Consider the following 18,063-nt stretch of genomic DNA (forward strand, 5'->3'; position numbering starts at 1 on the left):
CAGTATGTCCAATTAAATAACACTTCACTAAATGCAGTAAAGAGTGCCATTGGCCTAAATTCAGTAATTCTTGTATCAACAGGCTTCGGTTCTGGGTTTGGTATGGTAAAACAGATCTTCTAAGATCATGTATTCACATAGAAATATATTCTCCTGAAGAAAGTGAGGGACTCATTTACAAGATTGTGACGCAAGGCAGCGCAGTAAGTCACTTTGGTGTGCTGCCCTGCATCAAAAGAAAGTGACAGGAATGCACTGAATCTATGAGTTATGGCACATTCCTATCCTCTAACACTGCACTGGTGCACAAATGGCTGCCTTGTGCCAATACAGACACCCATGCAGCATGGCAGAATGATTGTTTTTGTGCAGGAAGGTAAATACACTGTAGCACATTTAGAAGAAGAAAAAACTAGGAGAAATAGACATTATTCCTCACTATGCCAGCCCTGGGGAGGAGCACGGTTTTTACGCATTCTCAGATTAATGCAATGTTATAAATCTGGCAATATATCAAAAATCCATGGCCGTTGCGTAGGAACACCGACTGCAAAACCCATAGCACACCTCCCTGCTAGTGTGTGGCAATGCAGTGACGTGTGCTGTGTTGCCTTACACCATATCTACAAGGCCAGTCATGAAAAGCCACACAGGGTGGATTTGCATGGCCTTGTAGATATGAATGAGAGGCCTGAGCCACCGGAGGGTCATTTTAAGTGATGCTCTGGAATCGCAGGCCTCTTGTAAATGACGCCCTCTGTTTTTTATTTGGTATATTTTATTTGTGTTTTCTATTTCAACACCATTAACATGACCCTTTCTCTCAGAATATTTGTATTAAATGGGAGGTGTATTTGAGATTAATTATTTTGAGTTAAAGTTTACAAACTTTGCCCAAATGTATTATGGTAAGCAGGGCAAAGGAAATGAATTCCTTGTGGGTATTGGTATTTGGCATGGGTGGGTTTTAGACACAACAGGCCTGATTCAAACAGGTTTTGCGGTGATATTCTCTTGTAATACTGCTGACTTACTCCTGAAATTCATGCGATCCCACTTATATCAAAACCTTTGTGAATGATGCCCAATGGTTTTCAGTTAGTTCTGCAATAATCTTTCTGATGAAATGGACAATACCAGCACCGATGCTCCTTTTATGCATCTCCACCCTGTCCCTTTTCTCCATTTTGAGGATGATGTAATTTTATTTGAGTGCACCAACAGTGGCCGTCATTTTTTCTTCCAAGACTTTGTTGGTTACTTTACCGAGTGGAAACTTTTAATTAACTCCTAAAATATCAATGTCATAGTATCAATCAATCAATCAATCATATCATTTGTAAAGCGCACTACTCACCCGTGAGGGTCTCAAGGCGCTGGGTTGGGGAATGCTGCTACTGCTCGAAAAGCCAGGTCTTGAGGAGTTTTCTGAAGGTCAGCAGGTCTTGGGTCTGCCGTAGGTGGATGGGGAGTGTGTTCCAGGTCTTGGCGGCGAGGTGGGAGAACGATCTGCCGCCTGAGGTCGCTCTTCGGAAGCGGGAGGCTGTAGCAAGGGCGAGGTCGGCGGAGTGGAGCTGGCGGGTGGGGGTGTAAAAGCTGAGTCGTCTGTTGAGGTACGTTGGTCCGGTGTTGTGGAGAGCCTTGTGTGTGTGGGTGAGGAGCTTGAAGGTTATCCTCTTGTTGACCAGGAGCCAGTGCAGATCTCTCAGGTGGGGTGTGATGTGGCTGCGATGAGGGATGTCGAGGATCATGCGTGCAGAGGCGTTCTGGATGCGTTGGAGCCGTCTCAGGAGTTTGGCCGAGGCTACTGCGTAGAGGGAGTTTCCGTAGTCCAACCTGCTGCTGACAAGGGCCTGGGCGACTGTTCTTCTTGGTTCAGTCGGGATCCACTTGTAGATCCTACGGAGCATGCGGAGGGTGTTGAAGCAGGAGGAGGAGATGGCGTTGACCTGTTTAGTCATGGAGAGGGTGGAGTCGAGGGTGACCCCTAGGTTGCGTGCGTGGTCGGTGGGTGTTGGAGCGGTTCCCAGTGCGGTCGGCCACCAGGAGTCATCCCAGGCCGAAGGGTTGGATCCGAGGATGAGGACCTCTGTCTTGTCCGAGTTCAGCTGCAGTCGGCTGTTCCTCATCCATTCAGCAACGGCCTTCATTCCTTCATGAAGGTTGGTTTTGGCGGTGTGGGGGTCCTTGGTGAGGGAGAGTATCAGCTGGGTATCATCAGCGTAAGAGAGGATGTTGAGGTCATGCCGACGGGCGACGTGGGCGAGTGGTGCCATGTAGATGTTAAACAGGGTTGGGCTGAGGGATGAGCCCTGGGGTACGCCGCAGATGATCTCAGTGGCTTCAGAGCGGAAGGGGGGGAGGCGGACGCTCTGTGTTCTGCCGGAGAGGAAGGAGGTGATCCAGTCCAGGGCCTTCTCTTGGATCCCAGCGTTGTGGAGGCGTGTTCATAGTGTGTGGTGACAGACCGTGTCGAAGGCGGCTGACTGGTCCAGGAGGATGAGGGCCGCCATTTCTCCGTTGTCCAGCAGGGACTTTATGTCATCGGTGTCTGCGATGAGGGCAGTCTCGGTGCTGTGGTTGCTGCGGAACCCGGACTGGGAAGGGTCCAGGATAGTAGTGTTTCCTAACACATAATTAATATGAATAACGTGATCCATTAGTCAGAATATTTGGTAATCAAGTTCATGTTTCCTCTTCTCTTAGGAGTTCAAGTGGCTAGGACTAGAAAGTCCATAGCTCAAACCTCAAAAAGATTCTCAGGAGGATATGTACAAGAAAATGTTTTAGTGCGGTGTAACATCAAATTTGGCAACAGCGCACGCTGACATTTTCAAAATGTATTTACAAACATATGGTGCACCCCTGCAGTTCCCCTATCACTGGCGCTAAAAAAGCTGCTTAGCACCAGCCCAGGCACCCAAGCGCATGTTACAAGGGTGCCTGCACTGCAGGGACAATTGTTTATGTGCAGGAACGGACACCTTACTGCACATTAACAATCTTTAAAGGCATTTGCTGTTTCTATGTGTGCAGCAGAATGCAGCACAGTATGAAAGGGCAAAATACGAGGAGAAATTAATAATTTCTCCTCGTATTGCCATCCTACGACCAGGTTTTTACCTGGCCTTAGTTTTTGGCGCTACCCCATCCTTGTAAATATGGGTCAGCGTCCAAAAAGATATGGGTGTTGTGGTGGATCGCCCCAAGCAACACCCTTTGGCCGCCCCTTTGCCACATCAGACTTCTGCGGAAAGGGGCGTATTTAGAAGGTGGCGTCAAGCCATGTATGGGGTATGGAGTTTACCACCAGAGGTTCCGCAAAAGTGATGGTCTGGTCGCATTAGGGGCTTCTAAATATGCCCCTTAGATTCTGAAAGGAGATTTGCAGATCATTATATATTTGTGTACCAGGGGGCATATCATGCTAAAGCACCTATGGGAACTTTGCAGAGTGCACAGTTGTGGGGTAAAACAAATCAAATCTCTGTTGTAATAGCTTGCACTTTGAGTCCCGTTCTGTCTACGTTTCTAGAGTTGTGAAAACGCTTCTCATTGATATTTGTTTATGGACAATTACCTGTGTTTGTGTAAACTTGGACTGTTTGCAAGAGGAATGCGTTCTACATGAGTCTCCACCCTTCATGGTCTGCTCACGTTACTTGCCACATTAAACGTATTTTTTATTAGCAGGAGATTTGTGCCACGAATTCAGATGACTGTACAGAAAGAGAAGCAAGCGTTGGTTAAGCCAATTGGTCTGTCCTTGGCCTCTAGCTGAATGGTTGTTTATTTTACTTGAAGCATTTGCAAAAAAAATCAGAAGAGGAAAAAGAAAACGTACCTGCGACTAAATGTGGCGGCCATATGCTTTCTATAAAAATGTTACATTCAGAAAAACAAAAAATTGCAACATTGCATAGCATCTTAATAAAAAGGTGCAGGTGCTCTGGAACAGATTGTACTTAGAGCAGGTATAGAAAACGTTTTTCGTTTTAATGTACATCAAATGGAAACTATGAATCTTAATGATTCAAAGAAAAGATACTTTTAGCTACGAATTACCAGCAAATCTAGTTTAAAAACAAAAGGATGAGTATAAAATAAATAAAATAAGGATAGAGAATAAGAAGCATTGATAAAGTCATGTACTGGTCCACACACCATGGTGCTGAAATCCACTTGTGCATATGTGATGGGGGAAAATGTTAACACTGGGTGCAAGAGAGCCAATGGCTGAAGTCTTGTAAAGATCTGCATTGTGTACTATTTCACACACAGAGAAGAGCAGCTGAATGCTCCAAAGCACATTTGTTTCTTTTCTATTTCTCTTCATGGAGAAAACAATTACCATACATCCCCAGCAAATCTTTGGGTGATCTATTACCCTTCCCAGCCTGGAAGAGGAGTTACTCTAGTGCTTGCCTGTACTAACTTTCCCACTATTTTCAGGGAGGGAGTCAGTCGGATTTCAAGTTGTGAATGCCCACAATTATACATGTTTGTGGATGTTAAAAAACTTGCAAAGCACGCCATGCCCTGTAATGCCATCATTCCACCACTTGCATGGGTCTACAATGCTGGGTACTGCTCAGAGAGAGATCCTTTAGTGTCTCAACTGGTCTCAAAAACAGAGATGATACCAGCAGAATTAATGGTGCTGGAGGTTCTCTCAATAACCCCATGAAGTACATTTGACTTGCCCCATAAGTGGACAGGGTGCAGGTACAATTGCAGCTAGTCTCTTCCAATTCCGGTAGACTGATTCTTCTCAGTCTTTCTTCCTACACTGTTAAACTGACAAAGGGTCTTGTACAATAGTTACACTTAGGTCTCTAATGAGTCTGGCAGTCAGAAGACTGCCAGACTGTTGTGGGCGCGGTGGTAGCGGCCCAGCCACCGTCGCTGTCTGACCTCCCCATTACGAGATTGGCGGTCGGACTGCCCTGAGACTGGTGCCGGCAGAGAACCACCATTCCATGGAGGTGGAACAGCGGTCAGAGGGTGCAATATGTTTGGCGTGACACCCGTGATCTCGCCACGCATTTTACGAGTTTCCTCTCCACCAGTGGTGACATGGAGGTTTCTACTCCCTGTCAACACTGATGGAGAGGAAATAAAGGGGTTACTAGAGAGCCCACCTGTACCTCCTCCGCTTGTAGACGCACACAGGGGGACAAAATATGTTCCCGTCTGTGTGCCTGCAAAACAGTTCCTGCCCGGCATGGACTTTCGAGTCCATGCCGTGCAGGAACCTTATGAGGCATTCCCATTTCAGTGCCTTTTTCAAAGGTACCGGCACCTTTGAAAGAGGCACAGCTCAGAGGCCGCCAAGCACCTGCCCTCCAGACCACTTTAAAGTCATAATCTGGTGGGTGGCGGCAAATCTCTGGGGTACGGGGAGCAACAGTGGCATAACACCCGCTACCGCTCCGCCGAAACTCGTAATCTGGCCCTTAGTGTTTTGGACGCCTTGGGCAGACTCCCTGAGTAGGGTTAGATGAAAAAACTCAAGCAGTGGAAAGGTCAACTTAGGTACTTTAGCAGGGCAGATGATCTGAGCAGACAGAATACGGCTGTATATCCCCCATTCTACCAGACATATATAGGGCTTCTGACACAGGACCCAGAGACATCAGCATGGAGGCCCTCAAGAGAGAGTGAAAAATTAGTACAATCGTGACCTTGTACTCTACAGAACGCCAAGCTACAAAGCAAGTTCAACATTTTAAACACACACATGCACGCAGGCATAGACTCACAAGCACATATGTAAAGGTGAAAGTAAGAATAAAAGTCTACCCTCAATGAGAGTGTATACAGGGAGCATGTCCACCCTCACTATGAATTGAGGAACACTTTGGATTCGCCCACTGGACAGCAGAACCTTGTTCTCTACTGGTGAAAGGTACAAAAAGCATACACCACCTTTAGAAGGCTTAATAGGGATAGTGTCGCCCAGTTTTCATTTCCATTCAAGGACTTTCACGACACCATCATTGCTCTGGTTAATTTTATGACTACCTTGGGTATAAAACAATTGTATGAACAAACCTCCATTCTATTGTTGACATTCAGTTCTCAAAATATATGATTTTATGATCCATGTACATGTTAACCATGGAGAAAATCCAACTGGCTGGATGTTTCTTTGTTAAATACTGAAGAATCTGACTTTTTTGTTTGGCTCTAATTCAAATTATTATTATTTTAGATTATATCTGAAAGGCCATTCTGGAACTGCAGGCAAGCAGAGCAGCTTGATATTACATGGAGCCGATTTCAGCACCAAGGATGCCGACAATGACAACTGCATGTGCAAATGCGCTCTCATGCTAACAGGAGGTAAGCATGATATAGCAACTGTGAAATTAACTTTAGTGTTTAACTACACACATGTAGTGCGCTCTTCATGTACACAGTGCCACTATATTTTGTGAGTTATTTGGCATGTCAATAATATTACATCCATAAGATTCACCTAAACCCTACATTGCAGTCGAAGGGGCTGATTTATATGTTGGTGGTATGGATGCTATGTCGCAATAGTGACGAAGTATCATTACCTCCAACATAATGGTCTACCCAGCCCATTTATCTGCAGGCGGACCTTTGGTGTACCTACAGTGGCTATTATGGCCTGGGGTAGGAACAGCCAGAGGTTGACCTACATATCTGTCCACCTAATTTAGATACAGATAACAGTGGTCCAATCAGAAAAAGCAGAGAACTTGCTTACATCGCGGAGGGCCATACTAATCAACTCCTCCTAATTTACTTAGATAACCCCACTCTGGTTCAATCACAACAGATGGCTCAAAACATTTAGACACACACACACACACACACACACACACAAAGATTGTACTCTAAATTGTTTTTAAATGTATTGCAAAGACACAATATCAATACTGTTTACATTAAATTCTTAGCTCCAGAAACGTTTTGGCGACTATCTACAATTCACATGGGTCTCAGGCATACTTCAATTTGGGGTATTCCAAGGAAGACCAAAGAACAATTCCTAAAATATAGGCTAGGAACCCTGTCAGCCATTCTGCACCTCCCACCCTGGCTGAGGGGGAAATGTGGCAACACATCCAGATCATGTGGGAACAGTACTGAGGACATGGAACACCTTGTCTGCTCCTGCTCTAGTCTTTTGCATCCTTCTACCTATTTTGCCCTAATCTTTTTTACGGCCTCAAAATGAAAAACAGCCGAAGTTATAAAAACGTATGAAACTGCCAGACGCAAATTCACTTTTGTTTGTGAAATGTTGTGGTGTAGTCTGTTTCGTCAGGTCACAAACGAAACAGAGCAATGTCCAGGCTCTGCGGATTAGAAACCTCCACTAAGAGTTCTGTTTAAATCATTGTGAGAGGTTTTGTTTCTCAACATTGTTGGGACAACTCTTCCCCTTCTCTTTCGAGCAGGCCTCCCAGTGAAAGGATTCCCTCCACTTAGCTGCACTTGTCCCGTGAGGCCCTTAAGTCGACCCTCAATGAAGCTTTGTGATCCTCGGCAAATAGGTAGACATTCACTGGGATGAATTGTACATCTGTGGGCGCATTTCCAACAGCAGTTCACAAAAGAGGTTTTTAAACCCATATTAGCTACAGATACGTGATAATTGCTTCATTGCTTTGACCCTGAAACCGGCAACCTTTGGAAATAAACACTCAGAGCGTGTATTTTGCAAGCAGAGTCTCTCCAGCTTTCAAATGGATCCCACAAAGAAAACTGCGAGCACGTGAAGATCATTGAAGCAGCCACCCACAGACCCCGGAACTGTGGCGAATGTCAAAGCCACTTGTTTTGGAAGCCTCCCTCTCAGGACGGCGAGTGCATACGCATGTCTGGTTCCACGGAGCAGACGAACAAACCTTTGTGCGACCTTTCTATTTTCAGTACCTTGTCTGTGCACCCAGATCTTTATTTGGACAAAAAAAGTACCGAGGCCAAAAGTTTTTCTTAGAAGTTTGCTTCCGGCCCTGCTGAATGGCTGTTTTCCTGCACCCCGAGTCTCGCTAATGTTGAGTCTGCCTTCACTGTCGAGCGACAGCGAACTCTACAAACGGCACTACTTTCCTACTTTAATCACCCCACACTTCTCGAGCCTTATCACTTAATTTGAGAGTGTAAGTGTTAAGTAACAAGGGTCACTGCCACACTTTTAGGATGACTGTTATCATATAGTTGAAAGATTGTAGCAATACTATTTTAGCATTTTACATAGTGGTAAAGGTTTGATAGTCACAGGAACTTCAAAAGAATATCCACTGTACCTACCTTTGAATGTAGCTGAATTTAAATACATTACATTAGAATTAAACACAATTGCACTACAACATAACATCACATTGTAATAATGCAGCATAAAAGTACAAAAACAACAGAGCATAACGCAACACCACCACAAAAAAATGCTGCACCACAATTATGCACAGGGATTCTTGTCACATATTACCACCTCCAGAACTCTGCTTTCATAACATGATTGTAAAATCTGTTTGCATCAAGCACAGTCTTATATAAATGAAATAACCTCACTCAAACATGTTCTGTGATCCAGCCCCTTCTCACTTAATCCCACTCTAGCAGGTTGTTTTTCATGTCTGCTTTCTTCCTTTCTCACGGTTTTCCTAGTCCAGTGATGAAAAATATGTCATGATCACCACTATTCTGTCCGCAAAACGTATACTGACCCATGATGACATGCCTGAAAGGGAAAGTTGTGTTGATCCCGGAGCGTTTGGCTCAGTTGTGAATAAACTTTGTTTGTTTTGAAATTATGTTTTACTTATTATGACAGCGTCGTGTGCTGCAGCCAAATATTTATTTGGTAAACCAATGTTGACCTTAATGTGGTGATGTGGTTGAAATGGAAGCCCACAAACTAACTAGAGTGAGATATAGTGAAACAAAATTGAGTATGGCAGAGAGAGGGCACAAGAGACAAGAAAGAGACCAACACAAGCTTCTAAACAGAGTGAGAGGAAAAGTGAATGACAGATGGAGAAGGGAAGAAAGAGAGAGAGAGGAAGCCAGAAAAAGTAACAACAGTGAAAAGAACGAAGACAGATAATTATCAATATATAAAAATGTTTCACATGCTGAGTTGTACATTACAGTTAAATATAGTATATGTCCTCATCACATTGCTGTGCTGTGCAGTGTCGGGAATCTGTAGGGATTCCCTGGAATCAGACAGCTTAGAACCCCTGTTAAATGATTTGTCTTGGTAGACACATGTCACACTTTGCAAGTATCCAGCACATCCATCCTCTTCTATCAGTTGTATCGATGTCGAATTCAGAAGCTCCCTGGTTGGTAGGAAGAATTCAAGCCTGGAGCCAGAGGCCTGCGGTGCTCTTCATTCTTTGGTTAGGGAGTTTTCAGGCGTCACCTCCAACCACTGGCCAGTAAAACTTACAAAAATGGTACTTCACCCACAGTTAATCAGAACACATCAGCTTGAGGACTAAACCTGCTGTCTGTGACCTGTGTGGAGAACTGAACTGCGACTTGTATACAGGACTGAGAGCTGTACTCTAACGGTCAGTTGGCTGACCTCCTTTATGGCTACTGGGACACAACAATCTGTAAGAAGCTTTTTTTTCCGAAGTGCCCAGTTGACCAGTGGAAATTGGATCTGGATTGGACCATGCTAGTGGCCTGTGCTGGAGTGAGTCCTGGCCCCTAAGTGATGTCCCTGATGTCCTGAGATGCACAGAATTGAACAAGAGGAGCAGCACCAGAAACTGAAAAATTAAGATTTAGAACATTTTGGGACTTTCAAGACCTAGGAGGCATCAGAGGACCTTGTGGTAAAGATGTCCAATTTCAAAGAAACTTCATGGGCTACATCTTCAATTTGCCTGGCTGGTGGATTTTGAGCTCCATTACAAGAAGCAAGTCTGTAAGTAGTCATTTTGACCAGGTGAAAACATAAAAAAGTATTTGTATGATATCAGTACTCCGTCAGCTGAAACATTTTAATTTCTCCCAGTTTGAGCTTTACCTGCTAAAACCAATGACTTCAGTGAACCCTCATCCAGTCACTATCTGCCTTGAAGTGGACTTTATCTGATGCAGCCTACAGCCTTGCCCTGCTGGAGACTTTTGACTTCAAATCCGAGACTAAGGTACATATTAACAACAGAATGGAGAAGCGTGGTATTAAGCAAACGTTGCTAATGCCACGCTTCTCCATCTGAAAACGCAGGGATGTGCCATATTCACAAGAATGTGGTGTTCAGCTGCCTAGCACCAATGCATGCACCTTTGCACCATAGTGCAAGGGTGTCTGCGTTGGGGAAAACATTCATGGTGTTTTGAAACTTCTATGTGTGCTGCGTAATGCAGCACACATAGAAGTTGCAAACCGTCATTGTTTTTGTGATTGTTTATGGACAGTAAGAGTCACCTTCCTGCAAATAAATAATCATAGGTAATTTGCTGTTTCTATGTGTGCTGCACAAGGCAGGACACATGGAAACAGCAAAAAGGAGGAAAAATAAAGCATTTCTCCTCGTTTCGCCTGTTTAAGACCAGGTATTCCATGGTCTTAATTTTGGCACTGCCTCCTATTTACACCACATTTGTAAATAGGGGGCAGCGTTGAATATAAAATCAATGGGAGTTGCAGTGGAACGCCCACCGCAACACCCATTTGCCCCCCACTTCACACTAAATACAGCTTGAAAGGATGCATTATTTACAAGGCATGTTAAGTGGCTTAACGCTGCCTTGTAAATAAGGAGAAGTCTCTTTTGCCAACACAACGTCACTTTTAGGGATGTTGTGTTGGCGATATGTAAATATGCTTGTAAATATGCCCCTGAGGTAGAAAGCAATGTTTGTGACCAGGACACCCTGTTTGGTATTCCCCACTCATGCCCCATTGTGGTCAGCCTGAAATGACACCTAGGTGCAAATCAACTGGGTACAGAAGCTACTGATTGGTGCTATCGTTTTGCTTGCAGTTTTTGTTTTAAAAAGTCATATCCCTGATGATTCCTATTGGATATTTTCTTGATTTAGTGTCAATTTGCCCATTACATTTTCCTTTATTTTTAGAAATGTAGTTTTTTAGGGCTCGGACTCCTCCCCACTGAAAGTGGGAGGAGTTAGAGAACTAATGTTAAAGAAGAAAAAAAAGAAGTATCTCCTAGGGCTTTGGCCGAGACAAATTCCACACATTCCTTAGCGTGTTCTGTCATCTGGCCAGTGATTCGTCTTCGTTGTGTTGTCGTTTTAATAGGCTTGAAGTGATAGGGTAAATGTAGTTTTGTTCCGCCATTTTGGGCATATTTCGTTCGTGCTCGCGCAAAGAAGTACATTAATTATAATTAGGAGCTGTCAGGGTGGCCGTGTAATGCATTCCAGATGGTGTGCGCGCGTTCACCATCTAGCAGTGTGTTTGTCTGGCGCGCGTCCTCCTCACGTGCACACAGGCATAGACGCCGTGTGCGGCTCCTTCCTGCCGGCCCGGGGAGCTGCTCTGCCGCTCTCTGGCTCACCCCCCGTCTCCCCGCCTGATTTAGTCTGTAGTTTATGGGCACGTGCCAGGAGCAGTAGATGTGCTGCGGTGCTCTCTGCAGTTTATGGGGACGTGCAAGTGGCAGCAGCAGCGCCGCTGTGCTCCCGTATGGCCCCCGAGCCCATCCGCACTGGGTAATGGGCACGCGCAGGGCAGCGGCAGCAGAAGCACCGAACTGCGAGGCGCTCTAGTCTGCACCGGTTTGCCAAGCTGAAATTGTAAAGCATCACAATGCGAGGAGCGCCTGTGTAAACACAAAACAGCACACGGATCCAAGCTGTTCGTGATTTGCGCTGCCAAAACTCCATCAATCTTTAAGAAGGTGGGATACAAGGATTATGTATTCTTATAACACACTATTTCGAGCAGGAACACTCTTATCTTGCCAAAACACGGGCCAAAAGGAGTTCGCGGATTATGTCAAAAAGGCCAGGACATTTCTAGAGGGGATTACAAGAAAAAAATGCTTTAAGTCGGAGCACGTAAATATGCGTTATAGCAGCTCACACCGAGCACCTGTGAAAACTAATAACTACAACAAATCTTATCACTGAGAAACGCACCAGGCACTATAAACGGATGAAAACTATGGCTCAGATCAGCTAAAAAAACACCAAAGAAATAATGCAAAGCCCATTGGGTTGAGAGTGCTCCAGTTCCCCCCCCCTCCTCCCCCCTCAACCCCCCTGCATCCTCCCCCTCCCCCTCCCCCCCTCTCCTGTCACCTGGGGTAGGCCAAGCTGACCGGGCTGCGGCTGCATGAAACACAGAAAACTGGATATTTGCATAATGAACGAGACCAACTATGTTTCTAACGGTGGCGAGATGAAATGCTGATTATCATTAAAGTAGAGTTGGGAAAACTAAAAGACAGACAAAGACCAATAGCATTGACTGCAGATGCAGAACTGGAAAGCCGGACGAAGACCGGATGTAGGTGTTATCGACAAGGATCTTGCACAAGAACATCCCTTCTCCGCACTAGAACAAATATGCAGCGACGAACAAATAACCTGTGAGGTTTGGCGGGGAGAATCACTTTCAACAACAAATGGATAACCAAAATTTGAAAAGCCGGCTAGGCGAGACAATGAGATGGGAGACAATCCTGCAGAATGCAGTGCAGCATGACACAGCACAAGACATACAGTGAGCTACACTGCTGCCTAGGCTAGAACAAACTGTTACACAATGAATGTAGAGGTGACACGCTTCCTTCCAGCGCCTATTCATGGCACGGCAGAACGGACGCAAGCAGATCTAGGCACTTGTACGCAGCACATAAAGGACACAGGGCAATAACCCAGGCCCTGGGCCAGGGAGGGGATGTGCACCTGTGCAGTTTAGTGCGGGTCAAATGGCAATGGAGGGCTCAGAGGTCATACAGGGCACTGCAGAGCAGAACACTACAAAACGTAGTTTGAATACAGTAGTTTGTAAGCACTAACACGCATAATGTACAGCAAGATGTCTCACTGAGTTAAACTCTTGCTGCGAACATCGGTTTTGATAGGAAGAACAAGCAAAGCCAACGTAAATGTCCATCCTTCCTATGTATGTAAACTGCGTACCAATTCATTGGTTAACTGTAACATCTTTTGTTGCAGCGCTTTCAAGTCGTAAGTGTTGTGAGATGTGAGATGTGAGTGCAGAGTAGTGTGTAGAGTAGTGAGTAGTGAGTAGAGTAGTGAGTAGAGTAGTGAGTAGAGTAGGGAGTAGAGTAGTGAGTAGAGTAGAGAGTAGAGTAGTGAGTAGAGTAGTAGAGTAGTGAGTAGAGAGTAGAGTAGTGAGTAGTGAGTAGAGTAGTGAGTAGTGAGTGCAGAGTAGTGAGTAGGGTAGTGAGAAGTGAGTAGAGTAGTGAGTAGTGAGTGCAGAGTAGTGACTAGAGTAGTGAGTTGTGAGTGCAGAGTAGTGAGTAGAGTAGTGAGTAGTGAGTAGAGTAGTGAGTAGAGTAGTGAGTAGAGTAGTGAGTAGTGAGTAGAGTAGTGAGTAGTGAATAGAGTAGTGAGGTGAGTAGTGAGTAGTGAGTGCAGAGTAGTGAGTAGTGAGTAGAGTAGTGAGGTGAGTAGAGTAGAGTAGAGTAGTGAGTAAAGTAGTGAGTGCAGAGTAGTGAGTAGTGAGAAGAGAGTAGTGAGTAGTGTAGTGAGGTGAGTAGTGAGTGCAGAGTAGTGAGTAGAGTAGTGAGTTGAGTAGTTAGTAGTGAGTAGAGTAGTGAGTAGAGTAGTGAGGTGAGTAGAGTAGAGTAGTGAGTAAAGTAGTGAGTGCAGAGTAATGAGTAGTGAGTAGAGTAGTGAGTAGTGAGTAGAGTAGTGAGTGGAGAGTAGTGAGTAGTGAGTAGTGAGTGCAGAGTAGTGAGTAGTGAGTAGACTAGTGAGTAGAGTAGTCAGTAGAGTAGTGAGTAGAGTAGTGAGTAGTGAGTAGAGTAGTGAGTAGAGTAGTGAGTGCAGAGTAGTGACTAGAGTAGTGAGTAGAGTCCCTTACAAAGAACAGGAACAGCACAGAGATGCACAATGCAATCTTCTCATACTCACAGGCAGCAGCGGTGCAAGTTTCTCACACTCACAAGAAGGACATCACAGGCAGCAGCTGTGCAAGCTTCTTACACTCACAAGGAGACCACAGGCAGCTGAGGTGCAAGCTTCTCCCACTCACAAGAAGGACATCACAAGCAGCAGCGGTGCAAGCTTCTCATACTCACAAGAACGACATCACAGGCAGCAGCAGTGCAAGCTTCTTACACTCACAAGGAGGCCACAGGCAGCAGAGGTGCAAGCTTCTCACACTCGCAAGAACGACATCCCAAGCAGCAGTGGTGCAAGCTTCCCTTACACACTCACAGCAGGTACTGTGCCAAGGCAGCAGCAGCAACAGAGCAAGAGTCCCTTACAAAGAACAGGCACAGCACAGAGATGCTCAATGCAATCTTTCTCATACTCACAGGCAGCAGCGGTGCAAGCTTCTCACACTCGCACGAAGGACATCACAGGCAGCAGCTGTGCAAGCTTCTTACACTCACAAGGAGACCACAGGCAGCTGAGGTGCAAGCTTCTCCCACTCACAAGGACATCACAAGCAGCAGTGGTGCAAGCTTCTCACACTCACAAGAACGACATCACAGGCAGCAGCAGTGCAATCTTCTTGCACTCACAAGGAGACCACAGGCAGCAGAGGTGCAAGCTCCTCACACTCACAAGAAGGACATCACAGGCAGTAACGGTGCAATATTCTCACACTCACAAGGAGATCACTGGCAGTACACACCACATGAATACACTCCATAACACATAGCAACAATACATTGGCATTTACAATGCCATTAGCTCAAACTCAAATAAATCCGAGCCCGATTGCATTTCTAATGCTTGTTTTAACTGTGTTGCAATTTGACTTTTGTACTGTTTTACTTTTAAATACTTTACACATTTTCCTAGGTCAAGCCTGCCTGCTCTGTGCCATAGATACCATGGTGTTAAGCCTAGGTTTAAATGATTGAAACTGTGTTTACTCTGAAAAAATAGTGGTCTTATTACTTGTGGTGGACTTGCTTCCTCCGCAATTATTAACCCACTTGCTTAACGAATCCATTCAAACTTGGAGGCCAACATCAAGGAACAATCAGGGATCCAAGACAAAAGAAGAAGCAGACTCACTCAATACTATTTTGGGTATCTATGAGAAAGAGAGTCTAAAGATGAGTCTGGCTGATGGATTGAGCTTCCCCAAACCTGAATGTCTCCAGTGAAGAACTTCTGTACAGCAACTCATTGTAACTGAAATTAAGCAATTTCAGCCAGCTTAATACTTTTTATTAGACATGAGACTGTATAGCTGGGACTATATTGCAGAATGCTGAAATAAAGAACTGCTACGTAAATAATGTCAACAAATAGGACTTACTCAAATAATCAATAATCCCAAGAAAATAATTTACAATGAGACAATAATCTATCCCTTTAACCTCTGAACTGTGATTTAAAGTGGTGGAAATATATTTTACATAATGAAAACACATTACAAACATTAAGTCCTCTTAAGGCAGGGTCTTCGTAGCTTTAAGGTATATATTTTTATCATTGCATTGCAGAGGGTATTCATCCTTAGTTAGGGTCTTGTTTGGGCCCACAATGGTCTACATGAATTGCAACCTGTAACATTCAGTAACAGGTTTCCCAAATACTTCTCTTGATTGCCAGATAAGTGATTAATAAAGTGTTTTTGACAAATGCCTTCCATCTTTAAAAGTTTCATATTCCAGAATTCACTATCTCTCAAAATGTTTATTCATTGTTATCGTAGTGCACTTTTAAGTTTAACTCTTCTGGTCAGTTTCATCTTTCAAATCGACTTTTACCTGTGGGGTTTCATCCCTTTCATTTTTAAAGCTCCTACATCTTATGACATAAATTTACTCCAACCTTTATCATAGACATTTAGTTATAAACTGTTATCAATGGATATCGGGCGTACTCTGGGAAGCCAACGTAATCATGTACTTCCGGAAGAACCCCAATGTACAAAATGTACATTGACAGTATTTTTACCAATGGGAACGAGCCGTATGAGTATGTGTTGTGGAAATGTCCCTTCATGTCTTGAAACATTTTCAGCACTCCTACAGCTCTACTAATTTTAAATATAAAGGTTCTGCTCCCTTTCCCACCCCAAAATGCACTCACTAAAATGGTAAAAGTAAATGTGGACATTTGCATCCATGCAATAGCGTTGAAGCAATAGCAAATGAATCATAATTTGCACACATTTAGGAGTGCTTGGGAGTTGGTTACAGCAATCTCCGAATCTTGCCTGAAACCTAAAAGTGTGAATACAGCAATGCAGACGTACAGGTGGAGTTTCTATAATTGTTAATGCACTTTCTGTTTGTTAAAATGCACAAGTCTTGATGCTTTGCATGAGGATAAGGATTTTGCACTTGCAAAATGCTCTTCATCTGAACCAAAGTGCATTCTAAATGAATAAAAGAAAAAGAAAAGAAAACCACTTACCTTGCACTCGCCGCATTGCTGAGTAGAGGATGCGGCGAGCGCAAGGTAAGTGTTTTTATTTTTTATTTTCCCTCATCGTCGTCTGTCGACCTGCCTCTACATCACCCAATCACACTTACTTGTGCGGGTTGCACCTGTTTGATTCCCAACCTTGGACAGTGTCTCACTAATAATAATTATTCTACATGAACCTGGTTTTGCTTTACGTTACTTCCACTTTCACACAAGTTAGCGTATATAAAGAGGGTTGGTAAATACGACTACTCTACTATTAAATGTATGGAAATATGCTTTGTTTGTCCAGTTGCTATCTACTTTCAACAGGACTATATGTGGAGCACTAAAGCCCTCATTACAAGTTCAGGGCCAAGTCCGATCCCCTTTGCAGTGTCTGCTGCCAGTTGCATCATAGTTGCCACACCCTCTCAATTTTTCTCTACTGGAAGGTCGAAACTGAAACAAATATTTAGCGGGAAAATACCTAGAAAACTAAATAAATTGAGGAATTAAGGGGCATATTATCAAGGGGCTTTATCTCCGCTTTTTTGGCTTTAAAAGCCAAGAAAGCGGAGATAAAATTATCTCCCTATTACCAAGCTGTCGCTAACACCAGTTAGCGACAGCTAATAGGAGATAGTGACCATCTTGGGCCCCGCTTTGCATGTCAGTGATATTTATCACTAATGACATGCAAAGTGGGCGTGCCAAGATGTTAGCGACTGAAAACAGTCGCTAACATCGCTATCTCCTATTACCAACTTTTGGAGATATTCGCGCTAAGCGCGAATATCTCCAAAAGCTAACACTTGCCCAGGAGCAGTTCTTAGCCATGTTATCCAATGGGAGGTGGATAACATGGCTAAGAGCATTTGCTCGATAATGCATGATTATCGCTGACTTTTCAGCGATATTCATGCATTGCGGCCGTTTTTTATCGCATTTGCGATAAACCTTGCTAATAGCAAGGTTTATCTGCGATAAAAATCGCCGATTTGCGGCGATAATTTTTGTCTCTAAATAAGTTAGAGACAAAAATTATCTCTATTGGTTGGTAATATGCCCCTCTATGTTTTAAATATAGATTTGGCATACCATCCATCAATTCCATGTTAATCACTCGGAATGTGAAATATTTACTACAGCTGATAAATACCTCACCGAGAATAAGGGTATACATTGCGTGTGGTAAATACCCCACACCTTAGCACTCATCTTGGTATCAGTACCTAAGTTTACTTAAGTTATATTACAGGCTCTGCAGCTCAGTCCCTAGAAATCTCCCTACATGCTGCTAATTTGGGCGTGGTGATCCATTAGGTCTCAGGAGTGCTGTACCTTCTATGGTATTGAGATTGTAATTGAGGGGTTGTATTTTTATTGATTTTCAACACTATACCTCCTCACTACAAAACAAAGGTAGATTGGTTTCTTACTAGGCAAAACATATGATGGAACAAAAAAGTCAAGAAGGGAACTATGTTTGATTTAATGAAAACAACCTCAGAATCAAAATAT

At 44.0% G+C, this 18,063-nt stretch overlaps 1 protein-coding gene across 1 annotated transcript in view; it reads left to right on the forward strand.

Annotated features, from left to right (window-relative positions):
* ANGPT1 (angiopoietin 1) overlaps positions 1-18,063 on the forward strand; it is a 1,261,453-nt gene that overhangs the window by 1,164,569 nt on the left and 78,821 nt on the right. The window contains exon 8 of the mRNA XM_078686885.1: positions 6,215-6,345. Within this exon, the coding sequence (XP_078543011.1) occupies positions 6,215-6,345 (131 nt within the window). The remainder of the gene's footprint in view (positions 1-6,214; positions 6,346-18,063) is intronic.

The sequence above is a fragment of the Lissotriton helveticus genome, chromosome 4_1 (genome assembly GCF_964261635.1).
Source record: "Lissotriton helveticus chromosome 4_1, aLisHel1.1, whole genome shotgun sequence".
NCBI lineage: Eukaryota > Metazoa > Chordata > Amphibia > Caudata > Salamandridae > Lissotriton > Lissotriton helveticus.